The 27825-nt window shown below is 36.7% G+C and overlaps 1 protein-coding gene across 1 annotated transcript in view; it reads right to left on the bottom strand.

Annotated features, from left to right (window-relative positions):
* Positions 1-316: 316 nt before the first annotated feature.
* TTC8 (tetratricopeptide repeat domain 8) overlaps positions 317-27825 on the bottom strand; it is a 49664-nt gene continuing 22155 nt past the window's right edge. Inside the window, exons 7-14 of the mRNA XM_046646942.1 lie at positions 22830-22915; positions 18852-18939; positions 16574-16684; positions 7824-7963; positions 6305-6479; positions 5871-5993; positions 2962-3045; positions 317-1003 (exon numbers count right to left, since the gene is read on the bottom strand). Coding sequence (XP_046502898.1) covers positions 887-1003; positions 2962-3045; positions 5871-5993; positions 6305-6479; positions 7824-7963; positions 16574-16684; positions 18852-18939; positions 22830-22915 — 924 coding nt within the window. The 3' untranslated portion in view covers positions 317-886. The remainder of the gene's footprint in view (positions 1004-2961; positions 3046-5870; positions 5994-6304; positions 6480-7823; positions 7964-16573; positions 16685-18851; positions 18940-22829; positions 22916-27825) is intronic.

The following is a 27825-nucleotide window of genomic DNA, read 5'->3' as shown; positions in this document are numbered from 1 at the left end:
CGTTAATGAGAGTTCCACTAAATACTGGAGAGGAGAGACTTGCCAGGATTTCACAAGGCACCATATGGAGAACAGCCTAACCTCCCTGGGGCTGACCACAGGTGGGACCCCGGGCCTTGACTCCATTTCTAATCCTGCTGTAACAATGTGATGTCCCATGAATAGCTTCTCAGAAAGAAACAAAATTGGTGGTACATGATTTCAAATAAAATTTAAAATAATGACTTGATTTCTAAGATTACTGGACTTCTGAAAAACTTACTTTATCTGAGATGACTGAAATAAAAACTCATGAAAAATAACAATGATGTTGTTTTACATACTGATTTATTTAAAAGCACAATATATAAGAATATGTAGAGTGTCTCACAAAACATTTGATAAAAAAGAATTTTAAATACAAAATTTTTAAGCTTTAAATAAAGTCTTTACTTAGGAAAAATATACACACTTTTAGCCACAAAAGTGCAGTTTTAAAGGCAGATTTCAGACCTCTTAAGCTACGAGATACCTAATAGCTAGCTTAAGGGACATTACAGATGTGCATTTATAAATATTTGAGGAAGTTCATGAAAATGTTTTGTAAACATTATGAACAAACATTTAGCATATAATGTGGGAGAAAGTTGGATGATCTACTTAAAAATGGTTAAAGCTTATATTTTATAATATTATCTTACAAAATTACTATTATTATAAAGAATTCATTATAGATTCTGGTTTAAATTCTCTTATGTCATCTTCACTAATATCAAGCACAGGTTTGTATTACATATACATATATATATATACACATACACACACACACACACACACATATATACAGACTCTACTTTTTCCCTTGTATAATGCCCCTGCATAAGAATCTACTTGCTCCAAGGAACAATCAGAGCATGGCAAAATGCTGCTTTAGCTGTTTAATTAAATGTTGGGTATCCACATGATCTGGAAATGCTGCTTCAGACTTCTGAGCGGCAACATAGCTTCTCTGTAGATCCCCGATCTGTAAGAAACATCAGAAAAAGACCACAGAATGAGACCAGAAAAAATGAGTAAGAAAGCAAAAAATAAAAGACAGACTACCTGCCTATCGTAGAAATGCAAAGGTTCTTAAAGGTAAACTGCTTGATCTACTTTGACCTTAGAATTCTTTCACCCAGATTATAATTCAATCTTGAAAAATATATGAGAAAAAGAAAACAACCAATTATACAAACAATTTCTGTTCCATGATAGCTGTCTCGTTATGAATTCATAAACCCATGTTTTCTCTTCCTGTCACTGATAGTATTATAAAAATACAATGCCATTTGCAAGTTAAAACGGCCAGCTCTATGTAGCTCAGGAACACCATTTGTAATGTGCCACAGAGAAAGACATGTTTTGATTAGGGAATTCTCTTTTAAACAGAACACTCAAGCAAAAACTATTGTATTTAAGATAATAACATGCTCTAGGAGGTTTTAAATGGTGCTAGCAGAGTAATCTGGTTTTAAAAGTTTATAAAGGGTCTCTCTGATTTTCAATAAACTTTGTGTTAAAGTCCAGTCCCAAAGAAAAACACACACAGTATCTGAACCTATCTGAATATATCTTGATTCATGTGTACATTTCTAAAAAGAGGGTTTTCAGTGTGTGCACACAAAAAAATCTAGGTAATTCAATTCTGGTATTTTTTTGTAATGTATATATGCTAAAAACATGTTTCCTTTTTAAAATCATAGCATTTCTTTTTAACATACTATTTTCTCTTATGAAAGTGTAGCCTTTTGTTTAAAGAAATATCTCATTTGGAGTTACATATTATTAAAATGTGCTAATATTCCTGAAGGAAAGCAATTGAGTCCTCTTTGCGGTTTAGTTGCGCAGCAGCACAGTGCAGGGGAAAACGCGTGGGCATCATCGGGAGCTGGGTGTGAATTCTGAACCTACCAGTGCCATGTGACCCTACGGAAGGTTCTAACCTCTACGAGCCTTCGGTTCCATTAGAATATAAGCTGCATGAGGCAGAGGTTGCTGTCTGTTTTATTCATTGCTAACATCGTCTGTGCCTACTACAGTGCCTGGTGTATAGCAGAGGCTCAATAAACGAAATATCAGTTGTACAAAAAAATGAGTGAGGGAGGCAAGGGATACCTACATTGCAGGGTTGTTGGGAGAATTAAAGAAGGTGTGTAGAGCCCCTGGAACAGTCTGGAACACTTAACAGTGAACAAAAATTACAACTTATGAAAGACAGCTTATTTTCAAAACAGAAATGAGAGTGCAGAGGCTTCGTGCTCATACTATGAAAAATGATGTATTTTTATAATGTCTGTTGGTCTATAAAGACTCTTACTTACATCAGCAAACATTTTTAGCCATTTCCTTATCCTCAAATCTCACCTCCCATGTTAAAAGAAGGTTTCCAAATAAAAAGTTAGCTATTAGACGTCTTTTGTTTATTTTCTTCTTATTATTAAAAATGGCACATGACTCCTTTTAGGTTTTGGATATCAACCGACTTGCAACACAGTATTAAAAGTTGCATTTTTCCCATACTTTCACAGCTAAAGCAGATTTTACTAATCTCCCTAATTTTACAGTAATCATGCCAGAGACTTGGTGGCAATATGATCTACTAATAACATACAGGATTTTTTTGCTGTAAAAGCCAATTACTAAATCATTCCCAAACCAGGAGTTACTTAATGAGTATTTTTCAATGACTAAATGTCATATTTTAAAACATAAAATAATTCTCCTGAAATCTATAATGGTGTTAAGTTTGGTCAATATTAAGTGACAAATTCCTTTACAGTTCATTAAACAGTCCCTTGAAGGAAAGACGTGTATACAAAAATTGTTTAAAAAAATCACATTTTTCAGAAAGGCAGAATTTCCTTGATTATCTGCACTTTTTTTAAACCAAGAAAGAAAAAGAAACAGATGAGATGATACGTTAATAAAGAAAGAGAATACCTTATCAGAGATTGTTGCAAAATTAAAATGCGGCTCATACATATGGGGTGCTAAAGATGACGCAGTTTGTAACAGTGCCCTTGCCTGCGTGAAAAAAAAAGGAAAGAAAAGAAAAACCAAAGGTATATGAGCATAAATCATCACTATATTTCCGAGGTCTTTTTTTTTTTTTGGTAAAAGAATCCTTCACCCAGGACAGGACCTTAATAAACAAGATCCTGTGATAAACACAGATGATATTCCTCATGAAATACAACTTACTAATACAGAGCTAACTATTTACATCTTGCAAAAATTATTTTAACAATAAAATGCTTCAGAATATGGAGAAAATAAAAGAATTGAGAACTCAGAGTAGATTTAAAGTTATTTGAGATCCACTGCTCTTGTAAAGTTCCTATTTCAATATGACATACGACTCAAAATATAATCCTCTCAATGCTAAAAAAGTCTTATTAATCCAGCTTTTGCTGCTGTTGATTGATTTTGTAGGCTTCTAATTACCCGTTCTCTAATGCAACAACCAAGACAACCAAAAAGCCATATTAAATTTCAAAGCCCCGAGGTCTGTGCTAGATGACAGTGAGCAAGCATTCATTATACTGCTGACCTGAAAAGGACAACTGAATGCAACTAAAAATGACAAGCTTTCTGTTCTCTAAAGTACTCAAAAACAAAATTCACATCATTTTTGTCCCCTACAGGCTCCAAGGTTCATACATCGCAGAGACCACTGAGTGACACGAGATGCTCATACATTCGTTGTTAAGACCACGAACTTGGCATTCCAGGCAGCTGAACAATCTCTTACTTGTAGCAAAACCCAAAACCTCTATCCACGACCCTGAGGACAAATTCGCAGATCTTTTTTTTCATGGAAAATAAAATACTTCATGTAAGATGGTAGATATGAATTTTTAATAAAATGGGGTTAGTATCATGAAAGCTTTCACCAAAACATTTCTATACCAGAGAAAGTACAATGATTAGGAGGGAAAGAAAATCAGCAATGTGGTAACAGAGAAAACCACAAACAAATCCTTGCTTGGATATGGACACAGGCAAAGTTCCGTGAAGAACAAGTTCCCATTTAGAGTAGTTACTTTTTGTTTATAAAATACAAATCCATCCTATTGACCGTGGGGGAATTTATGAAATAAAAGCAACAGCCAGTGATGTTTCTTCCCTCGCTTTGTTTAAAGCTCATCACTGTGCTTAGGAGACCAGCTTGGAGGTTACCGTCCTGGCAGCTGCTCACTATGTCTGCAGCTGTGAGGAAAGCTACTTGCCCTCCTCAAGTGCGTTTCTTCATCTCTAAAGTACAGAATGTAATAATATCTACCCCTGATTGCCATTAATATTGTATGAGTATAGTTAGCATTTTTAACTTTCTGTTACGTACATAATAATAATACCATTTATTAAGCATCTACCCTGTGCTCAATACCGTGCCAAGTGCTTGACACACATGATCTGCTAATCGTCACAAAAACACCTTCAGGTACTGTTATTACCTGATCTTACGCATCATCCACTCATGCCACAAATATTGACTGAGCACCTACCCTGTGCCAGGCACTGTCACTGGTGCTGACAACAGAGCAGTTAGAAGACAGAAGGTCCCTTCTTTCACACAGCTACCATTCTACATCCTACATATCAATTTGAAAATATCTCATAAAACGATAAGCACTGTGAAGAAAGAAACAGTAGGAGATGTGATAGTGCCTGAGGGCTCCTTTAGACTGATGCTGGAGATGGCCTTTCTAAGGAGGTGGCAATTAAGCTGAGACCTGAACAACAAAAAGAAAAAAGTTATTGCAGGATGGAAGAAGACGGTTGCAAAGGCCCTACAGTAAGAATGGGCGCTGCACCTCTGCAGAAGAGTGAGGCAGCTAAGGCGTCCGACATCAGTAGGAAAGAAGCAGTGGCAAAGGGGGGTCTGAGAAGGAGCCAGAGGGTAGGTTACATGGGGCCTTGTAGGCCAAGGTTTGAAGTCCAGATTTTATTCCAAATGCAAGCAGAAGCCCCTGGAAGATGCTAAGCAAAGCAGCAATAAAACAGTCTTGTTTTGGGGGCCGGCCTGGTGGCGCAGCAGTTAAGTTCACACGTTCCGCTTCAGCGGCCCAGGGGTTGCCGGTTCAGATGCTGGGTGCAGACCTAAGCACTGCTTATCAAGCCATGCTGTGGCAGGCATCCCACATATAAACTGGAGGAAGATGGGCACGAATGTTAGCTCAGGGCCCATTTTCCTCAGCAAAAAGAGGAGGATTGACAGTAGATGTTAGCTCAGGGCTAATCTTTCTCGGAAAAAAAATAATAATAATCTTGTTTTTTAAAAAATCCCTTAGGCTGTTCTGAGGAGGATGCATTACAGGGTGCCCTTACTCGCTGATGTAAGTGGAAACAAAGAGACCAACTAGGAGACTCTTGCAGGAGTCCAGGCAAGAGATGAGAGCAGTGTGGAGCTGGGTGGTAGGAGAGGAGAAAAGTGGCCAGGTTCAGGATGTGGCCTGGAGGAAGAACTGAGGGGGCTTGCCGAGCACGACAGGGGCATGGGGTGGCAGGGAGAGGCAGTAGGAAAAGATAGGTGTCAAGAGGGGCTCCTAAGATTCTGACTCGAGCAGGGGGATGGTGGATGGAGGACTATGAAGAGTGGAGCAGCTCACTAAGACAGGGAAGACCGGGAGGTGCCCATTTGTCCTAATAAAATTAAGCGTTCCATTTTAGATACAGAAAGGTTAAGTAACTTGTCCAAGGTCACATCACTCAAAGGTGAAAGAGCTGGGATTCAAACCCAGGCCTGTCAGGCTGTAGAGCTCACTTTAAAATATGCAATAGTAGCCACAAGTGACAACTTTTCTTTGAAGAGAGCAGATGGTCCCTTGGGACACAGGTAGTTCACTGACCTGTTCGACATGGCCCTTCCGCATCTCCAGCACAGCCAGGTTGTTGTAGGCTTCGGCGTGGTTATTGTTGTTGACCAGAGCCAGCCTGAAGCACTGATGGGCCAAATTTGTGTCTCCTATTCCCTACAAAAGAAAAGCACATATTCGCAGACACAAATCCATATGCTTCCTCCTGCCATCTCTTCCCTTCTTTCCTCATATAAGTCTTTTCTGCTACCATAGAAAAAGCAACAAGTACCGATCACAAGAATCAAGTGTGAATTTTATGTAAGAAGATTTAACCCAGGAATATAAAATGAGCTGTAGGGACCCCTAGAAATCTCTAATTTGCTAAATAAGACCATAACCAAACCTGAATTTACAACCCCTGAAAATTTCCTCTAACTTGTGGCTACCTTTTCTATAACAGAAATTATAATAGAGAAATAACATACCACAGCTACATGTCCCAAGTTGTACCAGACATCAGCTGCCTCTTCTTCGTTTTCAGCCAGAGAAAGGGCACGTTCAAATGAGGTCAGAGTCATATCATACTGCTGGGCATAGAAGCAACACAGCCCCAGATTGTTAAAAAGCTGGCAGTTATAAACACCCATCTGCAGAAGTCGCCTTTTAGAAAAAGAGCACACAAATTTTGGTGTCAGATGAACTTTATAAATATTAACACATATACCTTTATAAAGTTAGAAATGAATTCACTTTATAATTTTTAATACTCCCAAAGAATATAAACAGAAAGTATTATAGTAAATGAAAAAAATTTTAAAGCAAATACAAAAGCATGTCTTTTTTATTGGTACTAGTCATGGGAAATGTATCCAGAGGCAAGGTCAGAAACAACTTAATCAAGTTTTTTCCCCCAAAAGCTCTGTTACAGAACCAAAACAAGAAATAAGTAGTCACATAAAGTAAAACCCACACATTTTTTGCTTCATAAAGCTTTGGTGCCCATAGGTGAATACCTAAGACCTTCTAATCTAATTTGAAGACTGTGTTTAGCATGTATCTCCAAGTTTTCAATTGAATCGGTCTTGTTTTTGGTTACCTGTAATGTGCAGTTTAGCTACGTCTACTGACATCCTATGAGCTTCCACCCAGAAAGACAAGCCCATCAGTGGATCCCTATGACATCCACTTAGCTTTCACGCTACAGCTCAAAAACCCCATTTTGTTTCTATGCGTCATTAATTCCAAAGGCCAAGGGACAAGAGAGTTCAAGGAAGTAAATGAAAATCCACCTCAGCTGCCCTGAGGAACCCATGGCCCACTCTGGGGGCTGGGGAGCAGAGTCAGCTGCATGTGCTCAAGAGAGCCTTCATATCATTATGTTTCAGGCTTCTAGCATATGTTTGGAAAGAATTCTTGTCAGCTGCCAGTTATCTCCTTGCGTATCACCTAAGGGCTGAAGAGGATATAAAATTATTTTAAGAAACCATCTATAGGATAAAATAAGTATGTGCTCACAAGAGAACCAGTCAACAGAATTTATTTAGATTTGGAAAAATATTTGGACAAGAGCTGTCAGTATTTCACAAAATGGGAATCCTGTTTCAGGTCCTCATCAGGCTCAGAACCTGCAGCCTACTGATCTTTGCAAATTGTGTCATTATTTCAGCGTCAGGGTCCTTATACTATGTATAGTGGTTTTAATGGAGGCAGTGATGGTGAGAAGTGCCCAGTATTGGCTGATGACAAAATGGCTAACTCATATAATGACATGGTGTTAAAAACTCAAGCAGTTGTCTAGGTATATTTCTGTAAGATGCCAACTAATTGTGCATTTCCAAATGAGGGGTTTCACTTTAATGCTCATAAAACATCTGCGTGTTTGAATTTTTAGTCTCATATAGACATGGCTTATACATCATTTCTCTACATTTTCATTCCATCTTTATTATTGTTTCACTAGTATTTCACAGGAATGTGGTTCTACAAGTTGAATGGAAAGCGCACCTGTAAAACCGGAGAGCTACTTCTGGCTGATCAGAATAAAAGTGGTTGCTTCCAATGCATGCGATGGCTTCCACATGAGTATTGTCCTGTTTCAAAACTTCTTTGTAGTATTCAGCTGCTGCTGAAATATTGTTCATTTCCTATTCCCCATCAGGACAGAAGAGCAGTACTTTATTAATATTGAACAAGAAATTATTTTTCTTCTGACTGGTTTACATTCTTTCATTCAATAAATATTTATTAAGAGTGTGCCGTGTGCCAGACTCTGTTCCAGGCCCTGGGAACACTGTAGGAACAAAAAGATAAAGTTACTATCTTCAAGGAGGTTACATCTGGTAAGGAAGACCAAAAAATGAACAAATATGTAATATAATGTCAGGCAAGGACAAGTGATGCAAAGAAACAGAGCAGGGTAAGGAGAGGGGGAGGGAGGGAGGGAGGGTGCTGCTTCCGAAGGGGCGGAGGAGCAGTCACTTCAGAGGAGGTGCCATGTGCGCAGAGGCCTGAGTGAGGCTGGGGACGGAGACCTGAGCGCATCTCGGGGAGGCACAATCTGGGCAGAGCGCACAGCAACGGTAGAGCCCAAGGTGGGAACACACTAGTATGAAGAACCACACAAAGGCGAGTGAGGCTGTGAAGAGGGAGAGTGGCGCAAAAGGACATCAGAAGGCAGCCGGGAGCTCTGTCGGCCATGGTAGGAACTTCAGGGTTTTTTCAACATGGAAGGAAAGACATTAGAGCGTTCAGAGGAGAGGAGTAACGTGATTGTATTTAGTTTTTTAAAGAATAACTTGGTGGCTACACACAGGATATGCCAAAGTGGGGAGGGAATGGTAGCCAGGAGACTGGGGGTCTCCCTGATAATCATAAATAAACGTAGTTAATGTTATTAATGAACGTTACATCTCTCAAAGCCACCTTCAAGGCCAGTTCAGCCTCCACACCCTTCATGGAGATTTCTCTAATGCCCTCACTTCACACAGCTCTCTTCTGCCTCTCAAATCACATGATATATTGTGTGAACCATTCACTCAGTCTCATCATGTGAGGACTCACATATTTTTATCATAACATTTTATCAAATCTAAGAGACTCCACTGATTGTAAGAAGTGCCAAACAATGCTTTCTTATCACATAGAATTTTTTTTTTTTTTTACCTCCATAGACTTCAGTTTTGTTTTTTTAACTTAAGGACTTTATTTTTTTAGAGCTGTTTTAGGTTCACAGAAAAACTGAGGGGATCGTACAGAGATACATGCATTTCATTATGCAGTATCAAAAAAATTACATCCATTAATACTATCCCCAATCTCATCAACATTAGTATTGTAAAACTAGCTTTGACCTTGCTGGACCCCTTGAAAGGGTCTCAGGGACCCCTAGGAATCCCTGGACCAAACTTTGAGAAATGTTGATATTAAAATGATATTTGAGGTCTTTCTTCCCACTCCTACTCACTCATTCCCATGAGATAAATTGAACATACTTGTCTCTGCCCCTTCTGGGTCTCTTTGGAAGCCACTCCACCTGCAAGATGGCCACATTCTCTGCCCCGCCGTGTGGAGCAGGCTCCCCGGGTGGAGAAGGCCCACAGGTCTGTGGCAGGGTGGACTATCTGTCTAACTCGGAGGCAGAACACTAGTAAGTCCTTTTGGTCATAGATCTAAAATCACATGCTCCAATTCTGCTTTGCCCAGTAATAAAGTTAATGGTTTATCCTCCATTTTGTCTGAATCTTGTATCTATCTCTCAGCTGGTTCCCAATTTGGAGTGAGGAACAGGGGTGTTATTTATTAGTCCCATAAAACCCCAATAAAACATTCACAGGTTGATCCAAACTCATCCTTTATATACATTTTTCACATGATTTATATTTGAAATTCTTATTCAAAGTCCTGCCAGGATTTAGTTCCTTAAGAGGTTTTTTCACTGATTGCTTATAGCTGAAAAATAATTAAATTTTTTTTTCAAAACACAGCGCTATTGACACATTTGTTAATTAATTGTTAGTTCATCTTCTCCTGAATTTTGCATTCCTCTTATGTGCAACCATTCCAAATACTCCTTCATATTTTAAGAGCCCACTGAAAAGTACAAAAAAATAAAGAATTTCAATAGAAGTATATTTTCTAGTTTTTGGTAAAACGAGCCTCATAAAACTTAAAAGAAAAGAACAAATAAGTATCTTACCTCCCTGCAACCTCCACTCCCACACATACACCCAAATCCTTCCCTGCTATAGACTGAATGTTTGTGCCCCCCTAAAATTCATATTGAAGCCCTAATCCCCAGTGTGATAGCATTTGGAGGTGGAGTCTTTGGGAGGTGATCAGGTCATGAGGGTGAGGCCCTTATGAATGGGATTAGTGCCCTTAAAGAAGAGACACCAGAGGAATGAACGCTCTGTCCACCATGCGAGGATACAGCAAAAAGGTGTCCATTTACAGACCAGGAAGAGGGCCCTAAAACTAGGAACCAAATTAGCCAGGACCTTGATCTTGGACTTCCTAGCCTCCAGAGCTATGAGAAATAAATTTATATTGTTTAAGTCACCTAGTTTATGGTATTTTCTTATAGCAGCCTGAGCAGATTAAGACATTCTCCTTCCAAAGAATAATCTCCACACCTAGGCAGCAACCTGACCGGTGAGCCTTAATGGCTCCATGAAGCATAGGGTTCTAAGAACATGACTTTTCTGGTTTCCAGGGCAACAGCATCCCACAGTGCAAGGCTTCAGTGTTCCAGCTGCCAAAACTGGTGTATTAGGCTGCTTGGGTTGCTGTAACAAAATACCACAGATTAGGGGGCTTAAACAATACAAATTTATTTTCCCACAGGTCTCGAGGCCAGAAGTCCAAGAGCAAGGGGTCAGCATGGTCGGGTTCTAGTAAGGACTCTTCCTGGCTGGCAGAGAGATGCCTCCTCACTGAGTCCTCATATGACAGAGGGAGAGAGAGGGAGAGAGAGAGAGAGAACAAGATCTCTGGTTGTCTCTTAAGGGCATTAATCCCATCATGAGGGGCCGACCCTCATGAGCTCACCTAAACGTAATTATCTCCCAAAAGCCCCCATCTCTAAATACTATCACACTGAGGGCTTAGGACTTCAACATATAAATTTGGGAGGAATACAATTCAGTCCATACCAGGCAGCAACGCCCAAAGCAAAGAAGGCTCCAGCCTGAACAGCTAGTTATTTCAAGGCTTTCAGTTCTATCAAATTACCTTAGAATGTCTGTATACTTCATTAATGGGCACAGAATTAATTTATGTAATCTTCAGGAATTTTAGACTGAAACTAACATGTTTTTGGCAACCTCATATGTAGTTTTTCAAACTTGTTATTGTAAAATACATGCTTATGCTAAATAAATGTAAACACTGCAAAAGGGCTTAAAAGGAAAATGTTCCAAATCCCCTCCCCTCCCCTCCCCAAATCCCAGTCAGTAGATGCTCTGATAATAGTTTCTTGAGTATTCTTCACGAAATTTTGTTCACATATATGCACACATCCATGTATGCATGTTTTAACCACAAACAGAATCATTCTGCACATTCTGATATAGTTTATTGTTTGTACTCTCAGTGTCTTGACACTCTTTCCAGATGAATAGAAAGAGCTTTACTCCATTACTTTTTCACTTCTGCATAGTTTTCCATCAATACATAGACCACAATTTATTTAACCAGCCCCTTGTTGATGAAGCATTATTTTGTTTCCATTTTTTTACCATAAAAAAATACTATAAAACCCTCTTTGTATGCATCTTTGCATACTTGTATGAAAAGATCCTTAAGGAAAATTCCTAGGAGTAAAATTGCTGGGCCAAAGAGCACAGACATTTAAAAATTTCATCTGTAAGTGCAAACAGTCTCCAAATGGGTTGTATCAATGGACACTCCCAGCAACAATGTTCACATGTGGAGTTTATTTGACAAGTCTAGCTGCCACAGAACTCATCCATCTTTATCAACCTAAGTGAAAAATGGCATAACATTATTTTAGTTTTTATTTCTTTAATCATGACTGAGGTTAGACATTTAACACACCAGATATTGATATTTCCTTTTCATGAACTGCCAATTCATGTCCTTTTCCCTTTTTCCTATCCTACCTTTTGCCCTTTTATTATCGATTTGTGTGTATGAGGGACTTGGGTGGGAAACTGTCCTCCTGAACGCAGGAGAGCTGGAGGCAGAGATGGGGCCCTGCTTTCTCCTTCCAGATGAAATGAGCCTGTGCCGATGCTGATTTCAATTCAAAAACCAGCAAGGTCCAGTGTTTATAAACGTTCCCTTCAGAGGAAAAGCACAGATGGCTTGGTTAGGTTCTTCCAGATCGGTGTTAACCAAGCCCCAGCATGAAAGGGTGGTGGTGCAGCCAAAATGCAGCTGGAGTTTGGCTGTTGTTTCATCTCCGGGGTGATTTGACTCACATGAGAGGGTCAATGGCCACTGTGTAGGCTAGTAGGAAAACAAAGACCTACGCAAAAGCCACACCACAGTCTGACCCAGAACTACTCTGAGGAAACACCTAGTTTCCATAAATATTTACATTCTTGACTAAACAAATGAGAATTTGTGTGTGGGCACGCGCTTTTGTATATGTATGTGTGTCTGTGTGTAATTTGTCCATCAACCTGTAAACCACCCGAAACCCAGCAATTTTTTAAGCATGTGTAGATTGAGGAAACTAAAAGTAGCCTTTTGACTGTCCTAAGTATAGCAAATATTTTCCCCATTTGATATTTTTATCTTTTTTTTGGTTTTGGTTTTTATTTTTGCTATATAGAAATTTTATGTTCAAATTTATCAATTATGATTTTCTGACTTTGTATCATGCTTAGAAAGATCTTCTTCATTTTAAGTTTATGCAAATAATTCATCTGTGTTTTCTTCTGAAACTTTCATGATTTTAAATCTTTGAGTCATCTGGCAGTAATAGATTCTTTTAGTATAAGACGTCATTACTCATTCAGCTCTATTTTTTATCTATTAAATAATCCAATAATCCAACTGATTTAATAAGCAATCTTTCCACATCATAAATTTTCATATGTATGAACATATGTAGACTCTATTTTGGTCCTTTTATCTATTCCGGCATCAGAATTGTTTAAATTATAGTAGCTCTAGAATAAATTTTTTATTAATGTAGATTTAAAATAATATTTTCAAGTTTATCAATGTCACTTCAAGTATATAAATAACTGTGGTATCATTATGTGACTTTTACAGTGGTTATTTTTGAACGAATTCACAAAATACTAACTATAATTAGATTTTTAGTTATTTAAAATAAAATTGCAAATAACTAAGGAAGTGAATGTTGCAGTGGTTCTCAAACTCTGTTATACGTCAGAATCACCTAGTGAGCTCGTTAAATATACAAATGCCTGAGCCCCACCTTCCAGGATGCCTGATTCACTACGTAGGGGATGAGCTGTACTTTTCAAACACTTTCATTGTCATTTTTATACACAGTAAAGTTCAAGGACCACTAGAATAATATTTCCCAGGGTCATGTTTCTAATTCAAACACCTTTTAACAAAGAACAGTTCAAATAAAGACCTGGCTTTCACATGGATAAACAAAATGCCTCAAGAAAAAGTAAAACCACAACCAAATCAATTTAGCAAGGATAAATCATTTTAAACAACTTTCTGTACAAAACAAGCAATGACAAATAGGCAGCACAAGATGAAGTTCATTTTAAAATAGAAAACATTTAAAAGAATCAAGACCAAAATGAAAGTGATAAATGAAAAGAACATAAAGAGAGCTTCTCCAGAGAATAGAATGATGTACACACAAAAACCCCTGAAGGCATATGTAGTGTAGGCTGCAATACTAAGGAACAAACTTTACCAATTAACTCTAAATCCATTGTCACATAAAGAGAAAAAGAATACACTGGAAATCTCTGTGTGGTAAAGCTTGGCATAAGGGAAATTAACTACGTAAATTCAAGGGGAAATACTGCATCCGACTATTGCAAGTCTGTGCTTAGTCCCTGACCACCCTACTTGTGCATGACATCATCCCCAAACTAGGATGCTTTCCTCTCCACTTCTTTCTTCCTTCAAGTGCAAACTTTAATTCCACTTTTCTCAGAAAGCCTTCCCCTGTACACTCAAAAAAGAATATGTTCCTCCAACTCCTGGCCAAACCCACAGCAGAGAATGGAAGCAGGTAGCTGATTAAAGTCTCCACTCGAGAGTCACGACCTATCCCAGCCATAGCAACAGTGACTATAACAGAGGTTTGGAAGGAATTCTGACCAGCAACCACGTGTTAAAGACGCCATCGTTCACTAGCTCTTTCTGCCAGCACTTTCTGCCTAAGAAGAGAAGGGCAGAAGACTGAAAGGTGCAGAAGGCAGAGCCTAAAGGTCAAAGAGCACCGAGTGCATCGGTCACCACTACACATGAATTCCACTGGTTTCAAAAGTCGATTCTATTTAATCTCCTTCCTTTCTAAGCTTCTTGGTCAAAATTTAGTTCATGTTCAACTCAGGTTCACACAAGTAAACATACAGAGATACTGATATAGTATTTTTATTGAATGTTCAAAATCTTCTATTTACAAGTTTATAAAAATTATATTTCAAAAGGGAAAACATTTCTAGACAATTCAAAAATAGTATTTGTTTTTCATTTTAAAAGTAATGCATGTTCATTAAAGAAAACCTAGGAAATAGAGAAATTATAAAGAAGAAAATAAAAGTCATTTATATACTACCACCCAAATATAGTATTAACTATTAATACCTTGCATTCTTTTTCTAGCAAAATAATTTTAAAACATCATACCTAGCATTTCAAGAAATTTAAAAGAGAATAGAGATGCTTCTGTTCAACATTGTACTGGAAGTCCTAAACAATAAGATATTTTTAAAGATTTTATTTTTTTCCTTTTTCTCCCCAAAGCCCCCCGGTACATAGTTGTATATTCTTCATTGTGGGTCCATCTAGTTGTGGCATGTGGGACGCTGCCTCAGCGTGGTTTGATGAGCAGTGCCATGTCCGCGCCCAGGATTCGAACCAACAAAACACTGGGCCGCCTGCAGCGGAGCACGAGAACTTAACCACTCGGCCACGGGGCCAGCCCCAACAATAAGATATTTTTAAAGCGGTAAAATGACTGAAATGAGGAGATGAAACTGTATTTGCAGATGATGATTATTTTAATTACTTAGAAAATTTAAGAGAATCTATGGATAAGATATTAAAATTTAAACAGAGTATTTAGCTAGGTTGTTAGTATCAAATCAACTTCAAAAAATTAATGCATTCCTACTCACCAGAAATAATCAAATAGAAAATACAATAGAAAAAAAAAAAAGGATTTCATTCATAGTTATACCCAGGAATACATCTGGGCAGAAGAGTTAACATAGCAGGTCTGAGAATGCTATTCTTAGAAAGGCCGGCTCAGAAGGTTGGCCATTTGCTGGCATCTGAGAATGTGGCTGGTTCCTTATATTGATATAAAACTTTCCCCAAATGAAAAGAGTGGCTCACTATACCTAAACTGTTTGGACAAACAATGTGGTTTATGCTGAATACCTGCTTTACTTCTTGGAGTCTGGGATTTTGGTACATGACAGACAGAAGGTGCCTATATGACCAGCCCCCAGTAACACCCTTGTATACCAAGTCTCTAATGAGCTTCCCTGATAGGCAACCCTTCACACATGTCATCATAAATTGTTGCTGAAAGAATTAAGTGTGTCCTGCATGACTACACTGGGGCAGAACTCTTGGAAGCTTGTGCCTCATTTCCTCTGAACTTTGCCCCATGTACCTTTTCTCTTTGCTCTGGATGTTTCTAATAAATTATCGAACCTCAGGGTGGTTTCGGGGACCCCCAACAAAATACCTTTATGGAGGTAATTATAAAACATTTATTGAACGACAAAAAAAGAAAACCAAGGTAAATGGAGAGTTATATCATGACTGAGAGTGGGAAGAAAGGCCGCTCCCCCGCCCCCCATCATTCATATATTCAATGCAATTCCAATCAATAAACCTGCAAGGTTATTTTTTTAATGGTTCTTGAGAAGTCGATCCTCATATCAATATGGAAGAGCAAAGGCTCAATAATAACCAGCTGTGAAGAGGAACAGGTGGTAGAATTTGCCCACCTGGTATCAGGAATTATTGGAAAGCTATAGGCATTAGGCAGCAAGGAGGGTATCTCACCGGGGTTTTGCATGGAATTTGACAACATGACTCTGAAATTTGTAAGAATAAGCCAAAGTCCAAAATAGCCAAGATGTTCCTGATGAAGACGAACAAAGTGCCCTACCAAAGAGTATTACGAAGCTATAGTAATTAAGATAGTATAACACTGGTATAAGGATAGGCAAACAGACCAATAGAACAGAATAGAAAGCCTCAAGATATACCTACCACATATAGAAAAAATTGATATTTGACATTATAGACCTCAGGAAAAGGATCAACAAATTTGCTAAGACAAATAGCTATCTCTAGGGGGAAACTAATTTAAATCTCTATCTCATACCATTCTCTATACTTTTCTGTATGTTTGAAATATTTCATAATAAAAACTTAGCTTGACTAAATGCATACACTAAAATCTCTTATTCTATTGGTAAACCACAGGCCAACAATCATAATTTTATAAACTGTTCTTCTTGCTAGGATCTCAAGGGACTATGAGCTTACTTAAGAAGCATATAACTTCAAGGTTATATCAACTTTTTGAATAATATGAACCTTACCTCATAGATCCTGGCAATTCCACAAAGTAGGGTTACTTCTCCTGGAAACTTATCTAAGCCTTGTTTGTAAAGATTTAAAGCAGTCACAGGTTGATCCAATGAGATGTAAACCTAAAACCAAGACACAGTTCAATAAGAGCAATGGTTCTTAAAATAATAGTATTTGTTACAATTTTGTAAAAATTGCTTACTAACAAATTATCTCCTAGATACCACAGTAAAAAAATGTCAGAAATGTGTAGAATTAATTTTCAACAATGATGTTATAGTTTTGTCTCCTCATATTGCATATGAAGAATTCATTCATTTATTCCTTCAACAAATGCTCATTGCAGGCTTACTATTGTCACAGATACTGAGCAGTAACTAGACAAGAAAGGATCAAGGGAAAACCCTTTGAGGATAGAACAGACATGAGTATGTCTAAAGGCTGGCACTAAGGAATCAATCCTAAGACTGAAGTGGAAGATGCAGGAGAAAGGGGGAATGACCCATGGAACAAGGTCTGAGAAAGAGCAGCAGGCGAGAGCTTGTGGAAGACCCTCAGAAATAGAGGAGAAACTGATTGTGAGGTATGGTGTCAGGAAGTTGAGAGAGTTAGCCCTTGATGGCTTCCACTTAACTAGCAATTAGGACATTAGCATGGATAAACCATACACTTCATAAGAATTTCTAAAATAGAGAATTATTTTATGATTAGAAACATAAGATTATGACATTTTTTTCTTCATGATCATGGATCCTCTATTTCTTCCTAAACACTTAGACTGTGCTTTGAAGGAGGCCCAACTGGATACAGAGAAAACCGTTTACAGTGTTTATGGCTAAAGTATGAGATTAGAGGGAGAGATATGGATGAAACCTTCTCAGTTTTTACCTTATATGCTTCAGAACTGCTTTATTAAATATAATACATAATAATTTAATATACTAATATAAAATATTTGATAATTTTTTAAATTAACAATCCAAATTTTTAAGAAATAAGGTTTTTCCTAAAATCTGCTTGATCTCTATTATTTAGCAATCCTTCCTTCATATACTAAAGAAAATACGTACACTTTACCTCCATACAGTCATGTAAGCAATAACAGATTTAAACAAATCAACTTATGGATAAATAAGTCAAACCATGTATTTAACAATAGTTAAAATTAAAAGTACATTTTCTTAACTACGTGGCAAGTGATTATCCATTAAGATGACAGTCAAATAGTGTGACTTGAGTTTTAATTTCAAGCTATCAGAAAAGTTTAAAAGTGTACTGGGATGCTCAGAAACTTCTTTAAGAATTTAAGTTTAATATATAATGCATAGAAGATAGACTTAGATACCGGATAGTTTCAAGCATTTTTGAAAACCACTGTAAACATACTAATATTAGCACAGTAAGTTTATACAGCACAATTTTCATTTTGTTTCCTTTTAGTATGCCAATTTTTAATACCATATTTAGGAGGTAGTAGTACTTCCTTTTACATCTCATCTTCTTTTCAATGTGCTTTACCATACTTTTTAATTTAAAAAATTCTTAAAGATACAGCAAGATGAATTCATAACCACCAGTTCATCAAACATTTCTTTTCAGGCAGCCTTGCTGAGGGTGAAGTAACTTTATCCCAAAACTGAAAATTATAGGTGGCCCTGCACTTCTCTTGTGGCTGTGGGTGGCACTAACGGGGCAGTGAGCAGGCTCTGGAATCAGAAAGCCCTGGGTTTGAATGCTGGCTCTTAACAGCCAAGTGATCCTGAAAATCTTACTTATCCTGTTATCCTCCTTTTCCTTAAGGTACAAAGGAGAAGCTATAAGGGTTAAATTAAACTGCATATGGAATGGACCTGATACCATACCTTACACTGAGTAGGTGCTCAATAAAGGGGAATGTTGTTTTTGTTATTATGGAAGAGACAAGAAATGAAGGACCTACACAAAAACAATCCCTATTCTCTACAGTCCGCTTAGGCGCAAGACCGTGGTAAAAAAGGCCTCTCTGGGGCCTATTATGCATGGGGGTGGAAAGCTCCTGGTATTTTCTTCTGCTCCGATGGGCAATCTTTCAAAAGGGTTTTCTTATTTTTCATAGCAATCAGTTTCTCCTGGGATCGTTACCCTCCACATGTTCTCACGTTTCCCCTTGCTATAAAGAAAAATAAGTTAAGACTGAACATGCTAACTTGCCGAATATTCCTGAAGAAACTGGCAACTCTCCCCGTGCATTGAGCAGAACTAAACACTTACTCCAAGAAGACCGATTTCACTCAAATTAAGAATACTTACTTTCGCCAAGTAGAGGAACGTATCTACCATTTCCTGCTGCTTCAGGGCTGATTTAAACTGTTTTTCTGCTTCACGATACATTCCTAACCTAAGAACAACCATTAAAAAAATTAGACGTTGAACTTAAAAATAAACACTACCGCATTTATTCATACCCTGAGGATATGAATAGAGATAAATTACATCTATAAGAGTAAGCATGTACCAAAGAAGGTAATGTTGTACACGCACATATATTAACATAAATGTTTACACAGTTCAGCAAAAAGTTGCCTATTTCCCAAATTCACTGTCTATCTAATGCTCAAATGCTATGTAAAGAGTCTGTCAGAAGCCTAGTCACAGCAGGACTAATAGCTGCCAGGAGCCAGGTCACAGCAGTTCACCACCCAAAGAGCTTATGATCAGCTGGACATATGGTAAGCGACCTGAATAAATGCTTAGTCTCCATTTTCCTGGAAGAACTGAAGGGTGACACTTCTTTGAAAACATCTTCCGCTCTGAGACAAAACCCCATTTTTAAAGCTATTCTTAAACAGTTTTGATGTAAGTAGTAATTGCCATCTGAGTATAAAGCTATACTATTTTGTTATTCTAGAAACATTTTCTTTTCCTTTTTTAATATCTGATACTGATTGTCCTATCTACAAATTTGAGACTTGCTCCTTGTGTAACTAAAACTGTCCTGATGTCAGCACCCATCTCTTCTGCCTAGGGAACATTTTGTTACCACTAAATCAATCATTAAAGCACACTTCAGCCTGTCCTTAATAGATCTGTTGGGCTTTCTCATAACTACTCAACCCTAGCCATCTAAGAGCTACTTAGGCACTTTACAACAACGCTTTTATTTTGTGAAATAAAGTCAGAACAAAACACAGTATGTCCCATTGTGCTACTTTCATTTAAAGGCTTGAGAGAATAGCTTGATCTTTTCTCCTAACCTAAGCCCCAAGCGTTGGTGTGGCTATACCCAAATAGCCGTTGGAAGACATGGTGATTAAACAGGTTAAAAGCGACCCCAAACAACTGGCCTAAAGTTAGAGGACGTGTGACATGGCAGAAACACCCCCCTCTTCAAAGGTCTCACAACTTTTACAGGAGCATTTATAAAATGTTATCAAAGAACTCTAAAAGTTCTGGAAAACTGCATATTTACATACATAACTTCAACTGAACATGCTAGTCTTAAACACAGCTGAAGTTGAGTCACTAAATTCCATGAACACCTAATTATCCATGAGAATCTATATATTTGTATTGACCAAGTCCTCTCTATCCAAAAATGATTTAAAAGGGATTACAAGAAAAGATACGTATAAAACAAGAATATGAAAACAGAAATGGATTTTTTTTAAAAACAATGGAGATGGAAGGATAAACGAAAAACAAACAAAAAAGCAATCTGAGTTATTGAGCTACCTGGAAACCAAAGAAAGGAAGGAAAGATGGGTCACATGTTTTTATTGCTGCATCCTCAAAGGATAACTTCTTCTAGTACTGTCAAAAAGGGATTTACCACATGAGTTCTTGTGTAAAGGAAACAGAGTGGACCATGTATAAAGAAAGTTTAGGAACAATGAAAACATCAGTTAGGTGAATGAACACACACCAATATCAGAGAGTCAGAGTCCAGAGACAAATCCCCACCAAATGCCAACTTTTTCTCTCCAATTTAATGCAATAACCATTGTCAAAGCACCAACTGCACATTTCATGCACATTTCATGATGGCAAGATGGGAAAATGAAGATAACAACTATATCCTGTCCTGAAGGCACCAATAAAGACTGAAACAAAACATGTTCACAAATAAATTTAATTGTATTATGGCAAAGAGACAAAAAAGTGCTTTGAGAGCACAGAGGGGGAGCACACCAGGATAGTTTCAGGGAGAAAGTGACAGGCAAGATTTTGACAGATAGAGTAAAGTGGGGCTGGGGGCACATTTCAGGTAGAAGCAAATTATCAGCATAAGCACACAGGCAGGAAAGTACACAGCATGTTAGGGCAACGCTGAGTTGTTTTAGTTTAACTAGAAAAGGGAACATAATAAGGAATGGGAGAAAGTGAGACATATGAGCAAACATGTAGGCTGGGACAAGATCATGGATGGCACACTTAAAATCCAGATTTCATTCTAGAGGTAATGGAGATTAACCAAAGTATCCAACAAGAGCTGTTTTGTCACAACCAGTTACTCTGACAGTGGTATATAGGAAGGATTGATAGGGTGAGAAAATGGAGAGAAAATCCAGATAAGAAGCTAACGTGACAACTGAAACAAATGACACTAAAAGCCAGAAGTAGGGCACCTGAGTGGGAAGGGGTAGTAAGGGAGCAACGTGAAAGCTATTGCAGAGGAAGATCCAGGAGCACTTCACAATCAGGAGCAAAGAGACGGAAGTCAATTGGGGGCTGTATCCTCTGGTAATGCATCCTTGACCTCTCCAGTCGAAGTTAGGAGCTCCTTCTCTGGACTCCCACTGTACCGCCCTGCGCTTGCTTCTACCATAACAGAAACCACGCTTATAATTGGTTAATGTCTTCTCTCCCCCATTCAGTTGTAAACTATTTGAAGGAAGGGACTATCTAATAAATATTTGTAACCTCTGTGCCTGGCAGGGTAGCTGCTCATTAAATATTTTACTGAGTGAGTGAATGAATGAATGAATGAATGCTGAATACATAATAAAGATGAGAAGCTACTAAAGAACAGAGAAGAAGAATAATTAATATGACAAAGTGCACTCATTTAAATGCCATTCTATGGATGGCAGAAGGAATCCAAGTTGTGCTTTTCTTTAATTATTAAAGGTTTCTGAAGGTTTTGCTTAGAAGCTCAAGATGTCAAGCTTGTCTTCAGAAATTATATTCATAAGAGTTTAATGTCATAATGGTCTAAAATTACCTTTTAGCAGAAAACACTTCCTCAATCTAACAGCAAGAAAAAATAGAGTTCGATGTGAAATATCTAAATGGAAAGTAGGCTTACTTTCAACAGTAGAAGGAGTATCCTTTTTATTCCATTTATACATTCCTTTACCTCAGTGTTTGACTCACAACTAAAGTTTATAAGTATTGAAGGACGTTCACAGTAACCAATCTACATCGTTTTGAATAATAAAAAGCATTTATCTTTATAAAATATAATTGCTCATTTATCTCTACTTTTCAAATGCTTTAAATGCATTTCAACATCAGGCAACAATTTTCAGATCTTATTTACTAATTGCTGTATAATATTTATTCATAAAATTAATTACAACTTTTCTGATCTCTCAATTAATTTGCTTAAAAGTGTGTTTAAAAATTAAGTAAATTAATATAAGAATATTTCAATCCTAGAGAAACACTATGGAATTGTGCAAATAGTAAGAGAACTGGCATCAGAAAGTTGAGCGCAAATTCTTGTTCTGACACTTAACTAGCTATACGAATCTGGACAAGTCATTTTATCTTTCGGAGGCTCAATTTTTCTCATTGGGACAAAGGGCTAATCACAGCAACTACCTCCAAGGTGCTGAGAGATTTAAGTGAGATAATGTAACATACGGATAAGCTATCTCTTATCTGCAAAGCATTTTACAGATGTGAGGCATCAGTGGAAATAAGAAAGACTTGAGAGCCAAGGGGAGTGGAGTGGGAATCAACAGACTCGATCATAGTCCCAGAACGTTACTAACTAGTTCTTGATGCAAATCATATCCACTCTCTGGCCTCAGCTTTCTCATCAGAAGAGAGGTGTTGGACCTGATGGTCTCAGTTTCCCCTCCCCAGTTCCAAAATTTTATTATTCTAAAGGTGTCAGTTCTTAGTGCTACCAGGTGATTGTTAAGTAAATGTTTCTCAAGTAAACCAAAGACACAGTTCTCATTTCTTCATGAGGAAATCTATAAAAAAAAAACACGTTATCAGATTTGAGACTCTAAAATATGTTGCCACTTCTAAGCCCTTCAAAAATAATCAAATTTTTACCTGTAGTAACATTTTCCAATCTGCACTTTCCACCACCAGTCCTTGAACTGAGAATGCTCTGTAGAAAGGGCAGCCAAATCCAAAGCCTTTGAAAACAAGTCATTTTAGATTAGGATTTTCTTTTCCAACAACAAACAGAAACAATAAATAATGAAATAAACCATACAATTAGCATAAATCAAAACATGCATTAGAAATCAGACAGAAACTCAAGTTGCTCATATTTCCAGATGGCCCCACCAATTTTCCCTAAATAATCAGTTCCAGACCAGAGGGCTGACAGCAGATGAGAAGTAAACATTGATCAATGGGAAGCAGATGCACAATATATTTGAATACAATTTTAATATACAAGGTACAAAATCGAAAATAAAAAATCCCTAAGTTTTTACCCCCTCCCCACCAAAATGCCTCCAAACTTAGCGGCAGTCAAGCCTTTGGTGTGTGAGTCAGGTCCAATTGCAGGGACCACTTTCAAGACAGATGTGGAGAAAGAGAGAAAGATCAAGTGTGTAGACAGAAAAATGTCTGAAAAACAGGATCATGAAGAGTGAAAGGAGCAGAAGTCCTAGGGTAACCGTCATCTTCAACAACCATCGTGCCGTTATTCTGACATCACCTGACATTCCAGGAATTCTAGGGGTCAGACTTTCCTTTGCAGCAGACTGAAAAAGATCTTAACTGCTTTCATATTTTACATGTGTTTATCCCTTTCTAATCTCTTCTAGTTTGTTCCTTCTATTGTTTATTCAAGATCAGACAAGAGATGACTAAATAGGAAAGTAGGGTTTTCTACAGAGGAAGTGGAAACCACCTGGACAAAGAGGAAAGCAAGTCAATCTTTACACAAATTTGAAGCTCACAGATATTTGAAGCTCATGTAAAGATTTGGTGAATAAAAATTTAGGGTTTTAGTTAAAAAAGAATTCTGATTTTTTTATGATATTCTTTTTCTCAAGGTTAAAGAACTTTTATTCTTTAGCCAGTGTTAATATATCATGATATCCAACAACTCAAAGTAACTCTTAGATTTTCAGTTCTATTATCTCAGAATAGAACTATTCTATTACCTAAATATATAGAATATATACTATTCTATATATATATATTCTATTACCTATAAATATATAATATATATATAATATAACATATTACTGTCCATTTCTTAATATTAACTCTTTTCTGAAATGAATGGAAGAGTTCCTTCAATCTCCTACTGCAAAATTAATAACTTTTCCTCGTGCTCCCCATCTTCCCTTGCTCCAGGGGAGACTTCTAAATATGCAAACTCTTTATAAAAGAATGGTGTCACCATGCTGAGGTTCTAATGGACTTGAAAAATCAACGTCTCTACTTGAAAGCTACAGAAATTAAAAACAAGCCACATGCTACTTTCATATGCTTATTTTTCTTTTTTTCCCCAAGCCAGAAGTAAAAACGGAAGCAAAAGATGAGGAAAAAAAGTATAAGTTCAATTAGCATTACCTCTGGAAATACTAGAAAAACATATTTTCAATCAGCTCAACTCACAAGTGTACTGTAAATATCTGAACATATTAATTTTAACTTAATCTTTATAGAGACCTTTTCCAGCAAATAGATCATATTCATTCTCAGTTTTAATATAAGAGAGCTTCTAGTTTTCAGAATAAAAGTCATTCTAAATTTTTTTTACATATTCTAATTTTCCAAGATTAGATTTGGTGCTTATTACAGGCTGCTAATTTTGCTTTCAGATATGGTCCTGAACAAGTCTTCCTATGTAGGACCCATATGTTGTACTAGCCCAATTAAGAAAATTAATATGAATTATTGATGCAGAATAAAAATGGTTAACAAACGTAATAAAAATTACATTTTAACGATCACTCATATGAAGACTGAGCCTGCACTAGACAAAATCATCTGTGACAATTTCAAATGGACCCTAAGTTCCCTGAGGTCAGGCGCCCCTTCTTACACATCACTGTTGTTCTGGTACATTGCCGTGCTGTTAAGAGGCACTCAAGAATTATTTGTTGATTGAATTAACTCTATTCTTTGTTCCTCATTTATGTTGAAAATAACTTAAGAATCAAACGATACTGTCATAGTAATTAGATTCATAATTAAAAGCTATTAACATTTAAAACTTTAAAGTGGTGACAAGAGATCTATATTTCTTTAAAGTCTTTCCCAATTTTCTAAAATAAATGACTATATACTTATATTTAAGGATTTTTGAATAATTTAATCAATTTGATATCTAGATATTAATAAAGGCCTAGAATGTCATAAAAGGCCTGAGTTCATAAAAGCCCATAAGGAGAGAGAACCTTAGCAGATCTAGACAATGGAATGTTTGTGAATGCATCGACTGGGCAGCTCAGTGAATTTCCTAAGAAATAGTGCTCCAACCACTGAAGTTCAAGAAAAGAGTCTTCCTTTCAACTGTCATAGCAGCAACAGTTTCAGGATGATGAAATTAAAAAGCATAAGGAAATAAAGATTCTAGAATCACCAACTCACACACCACTTCAGTTTTGCCAATACTGCCAATATTGCCCCAAAAAGGGAATGGGGGGGGGAGTTATCAAGAATTCAAAGGCAGAAATACAGTTTTCCATAGATCGATTTTACTTTTTTTAACAATTAAATACCACTTCATAGTACTCTCTATAGTTATCTACAGTATACTCCATATTTGCTTATAGACAAATACAGAACCACCAACCCACATGCCACTTTAGTTTTGTCAATATTGCCCTTCCACAAATAGAAAAAGTATTAAGAACTCAAAGACAGAAATATTGTTTTCCATGGAAGATCAATTTATTCTTTCTTAACATTTAAAGCCCACTTCACAGTATTCTCTATATTTGTCTATAATTTTCCCTATATTTGCATGAAATAGTTTATTTATGAAGAAATTTGGGAGCCACCCAAAGTAACTAGTATAAAAGCATGTCTGATTTCTTCAGTATGTTAAAAAACAGAATTCTCTTTTCTTTTCCCAGCCAAAGTTGAAAAACATACAAAAGGTATAAAAATACATGCTTTGTGCTCATTATCTAAATCCTCTTCCATTCAGAAAATAACACTTGTGGTAAAATCTAAAATGACATTTTAATGGAACAATCTGATCCATAACAGAACTATAATGTGGCAAACCCATAACAGAGTAAGAAAACAGACAGAGGGTATCTGTTCTACCCAGGACTCCTAGCACCCATAATAGTTCCAATATATAGGCACTCAATAATTATTTGTTTAAAGAATAACTCAATCAATTAATAAGTCAATCAAAAAACTAACGAACAAAAAGGAAAACAGACGAACCAACAATTTGTGCTTTTCACTAAATAAAAACAAAACAAACTGCTTAATTTCATGTTCTATAAAATAGTGAACATGTATTAGGGGTAAGCAGATGGAAATAACAAGCAGGATACAATTACAAGCATCTTAAGTTCTTACTACCCCTAATTTATAGCTAAATTTATAAATGAGAAGCTGCTATAATATTATTGAAAATTTGGAGGGGGGAAAGGTAAAATTAGATAATCTCCATTAGTACCATGGATTATAGCTTCTTTACTGTTGTAATTCAAGCTGCCAGCACAATGCAGGTATTAAAGAAATATTTATAAAATAAATACATCTCAATCTCGTAATATTATTTTTTCATTTTTAGGTATTACTTTCTAGTATCTGTCATAAACGTATCTTTTATCTTTTTAGAGTTATAATTCTATTTAACATTCTAAATGGTATACTTTGTTGTCTAAACATTATAAAATAAACACTTCATGTTTCTGCCTACTCATAATTATGATTTTTAATGGCTGCATAAAATTCCATCAAGCAATTTACTAAACTTGTCTTCCATCATTTGAACATTTAGGTTGTTTTTCAAGTTTATTTGCTACTCCAACTAATGTTACGATAAATACCTTTGCAAATATAGCACTTAATTTTTTCATGAAATTTCTTGAGAAGCGAAATTACAGAAACAAATTGAATAAACATCTTTATAGCTACCTGCTATACATTATCATGTTTTCCAAATTATTATACCATTTAAAATATCATCTATAATATATGAGTATAACAACATACTCCATTCTCCCTCAGTATTTTTTTTTCAAATTTCATAAAGGTAAAATTGCAGATCCAAAATTTCTTTAATTTACATTTTTGTTGTGAGTGAGAAAGTACATCTCTATTATGCTTGTTTACTGGCATTTTCTCTAATGCAAACTGTCTGTTATTTGGGTCATTTCCATTTCCAAAAAATATTTTCTAACAAATTCAGATAAGCTTTTTATATGTGACAGACACTACAATTTTTAAATCATGCTTGATGTACATATTTCACTCTTCCATTGTCATTTCACTTTCGGTTTTGTCTGGGTTCACTATAGTATAGTGATCTATATGAGTCACTAAGTCTTTTTCTTTTGTAATTGCTTCATAAATCCAACCAAATCTGTGAAATATTCTATTGTTTGCTAGGTTAAATTTGTAAAATTCTTCAATGATCAAATGCATAAAAGAAAGTCTAAACAAATTTTCTGAACAGTATTGTTTAATGGAGTCTTAGGATCTATTTCAAAAAGAATCAAAAATTGTGTTCAACGTTGCTTGTTCCTAGTATATTAAGACTCTTCCACTGTTCCTAAGAATAAAAATATAAAGTTTATAAAGGGGGTCTCCAGTTCTCAACAGTAGTTTGTATCGCTTCCTTGTTACTGAGACATATCTCAGAGTCATTTTTGTTGTGCCTTTTCTCTTAACTTGTTGATTTCTTTCACTGAGCCAGGACACAGACCTCCTCTTGTGTGTTAGTTTGTTAGAGGGAGCTCCGCCCTTCAAGTCTTGTTACTGCTCCCCAGCTCTACTTTTCCACATCAGAAGGCCTGGCACTACAGCCTTCTATTAATCACTGGTTTTCAAACTATATTCTACAGTCGTAGTTCCCAATCCCCGCTGAAAATTAGCATTACCTGTGGAGCTT

Source organism: Equus quagga, chromosome 20 (assembly GCF_021613505.1).
Source record: "Equus quagga isolate Etosha38 chromosome 20, UCLA_HA_Equagga_1.0, whole genome shotgun sequence".
In the NCBI taxonomy this organism is placed as follows: Eukaryota; Metazoa; Chordata; class Mammalia; order Perissodactyla; family Equidae; genus Equus; species Equus quagga.
Note: the sequence above shows the minus strand (reverse complement) of the source record. Positions and strands in the feature narration are given on the sequence as shown.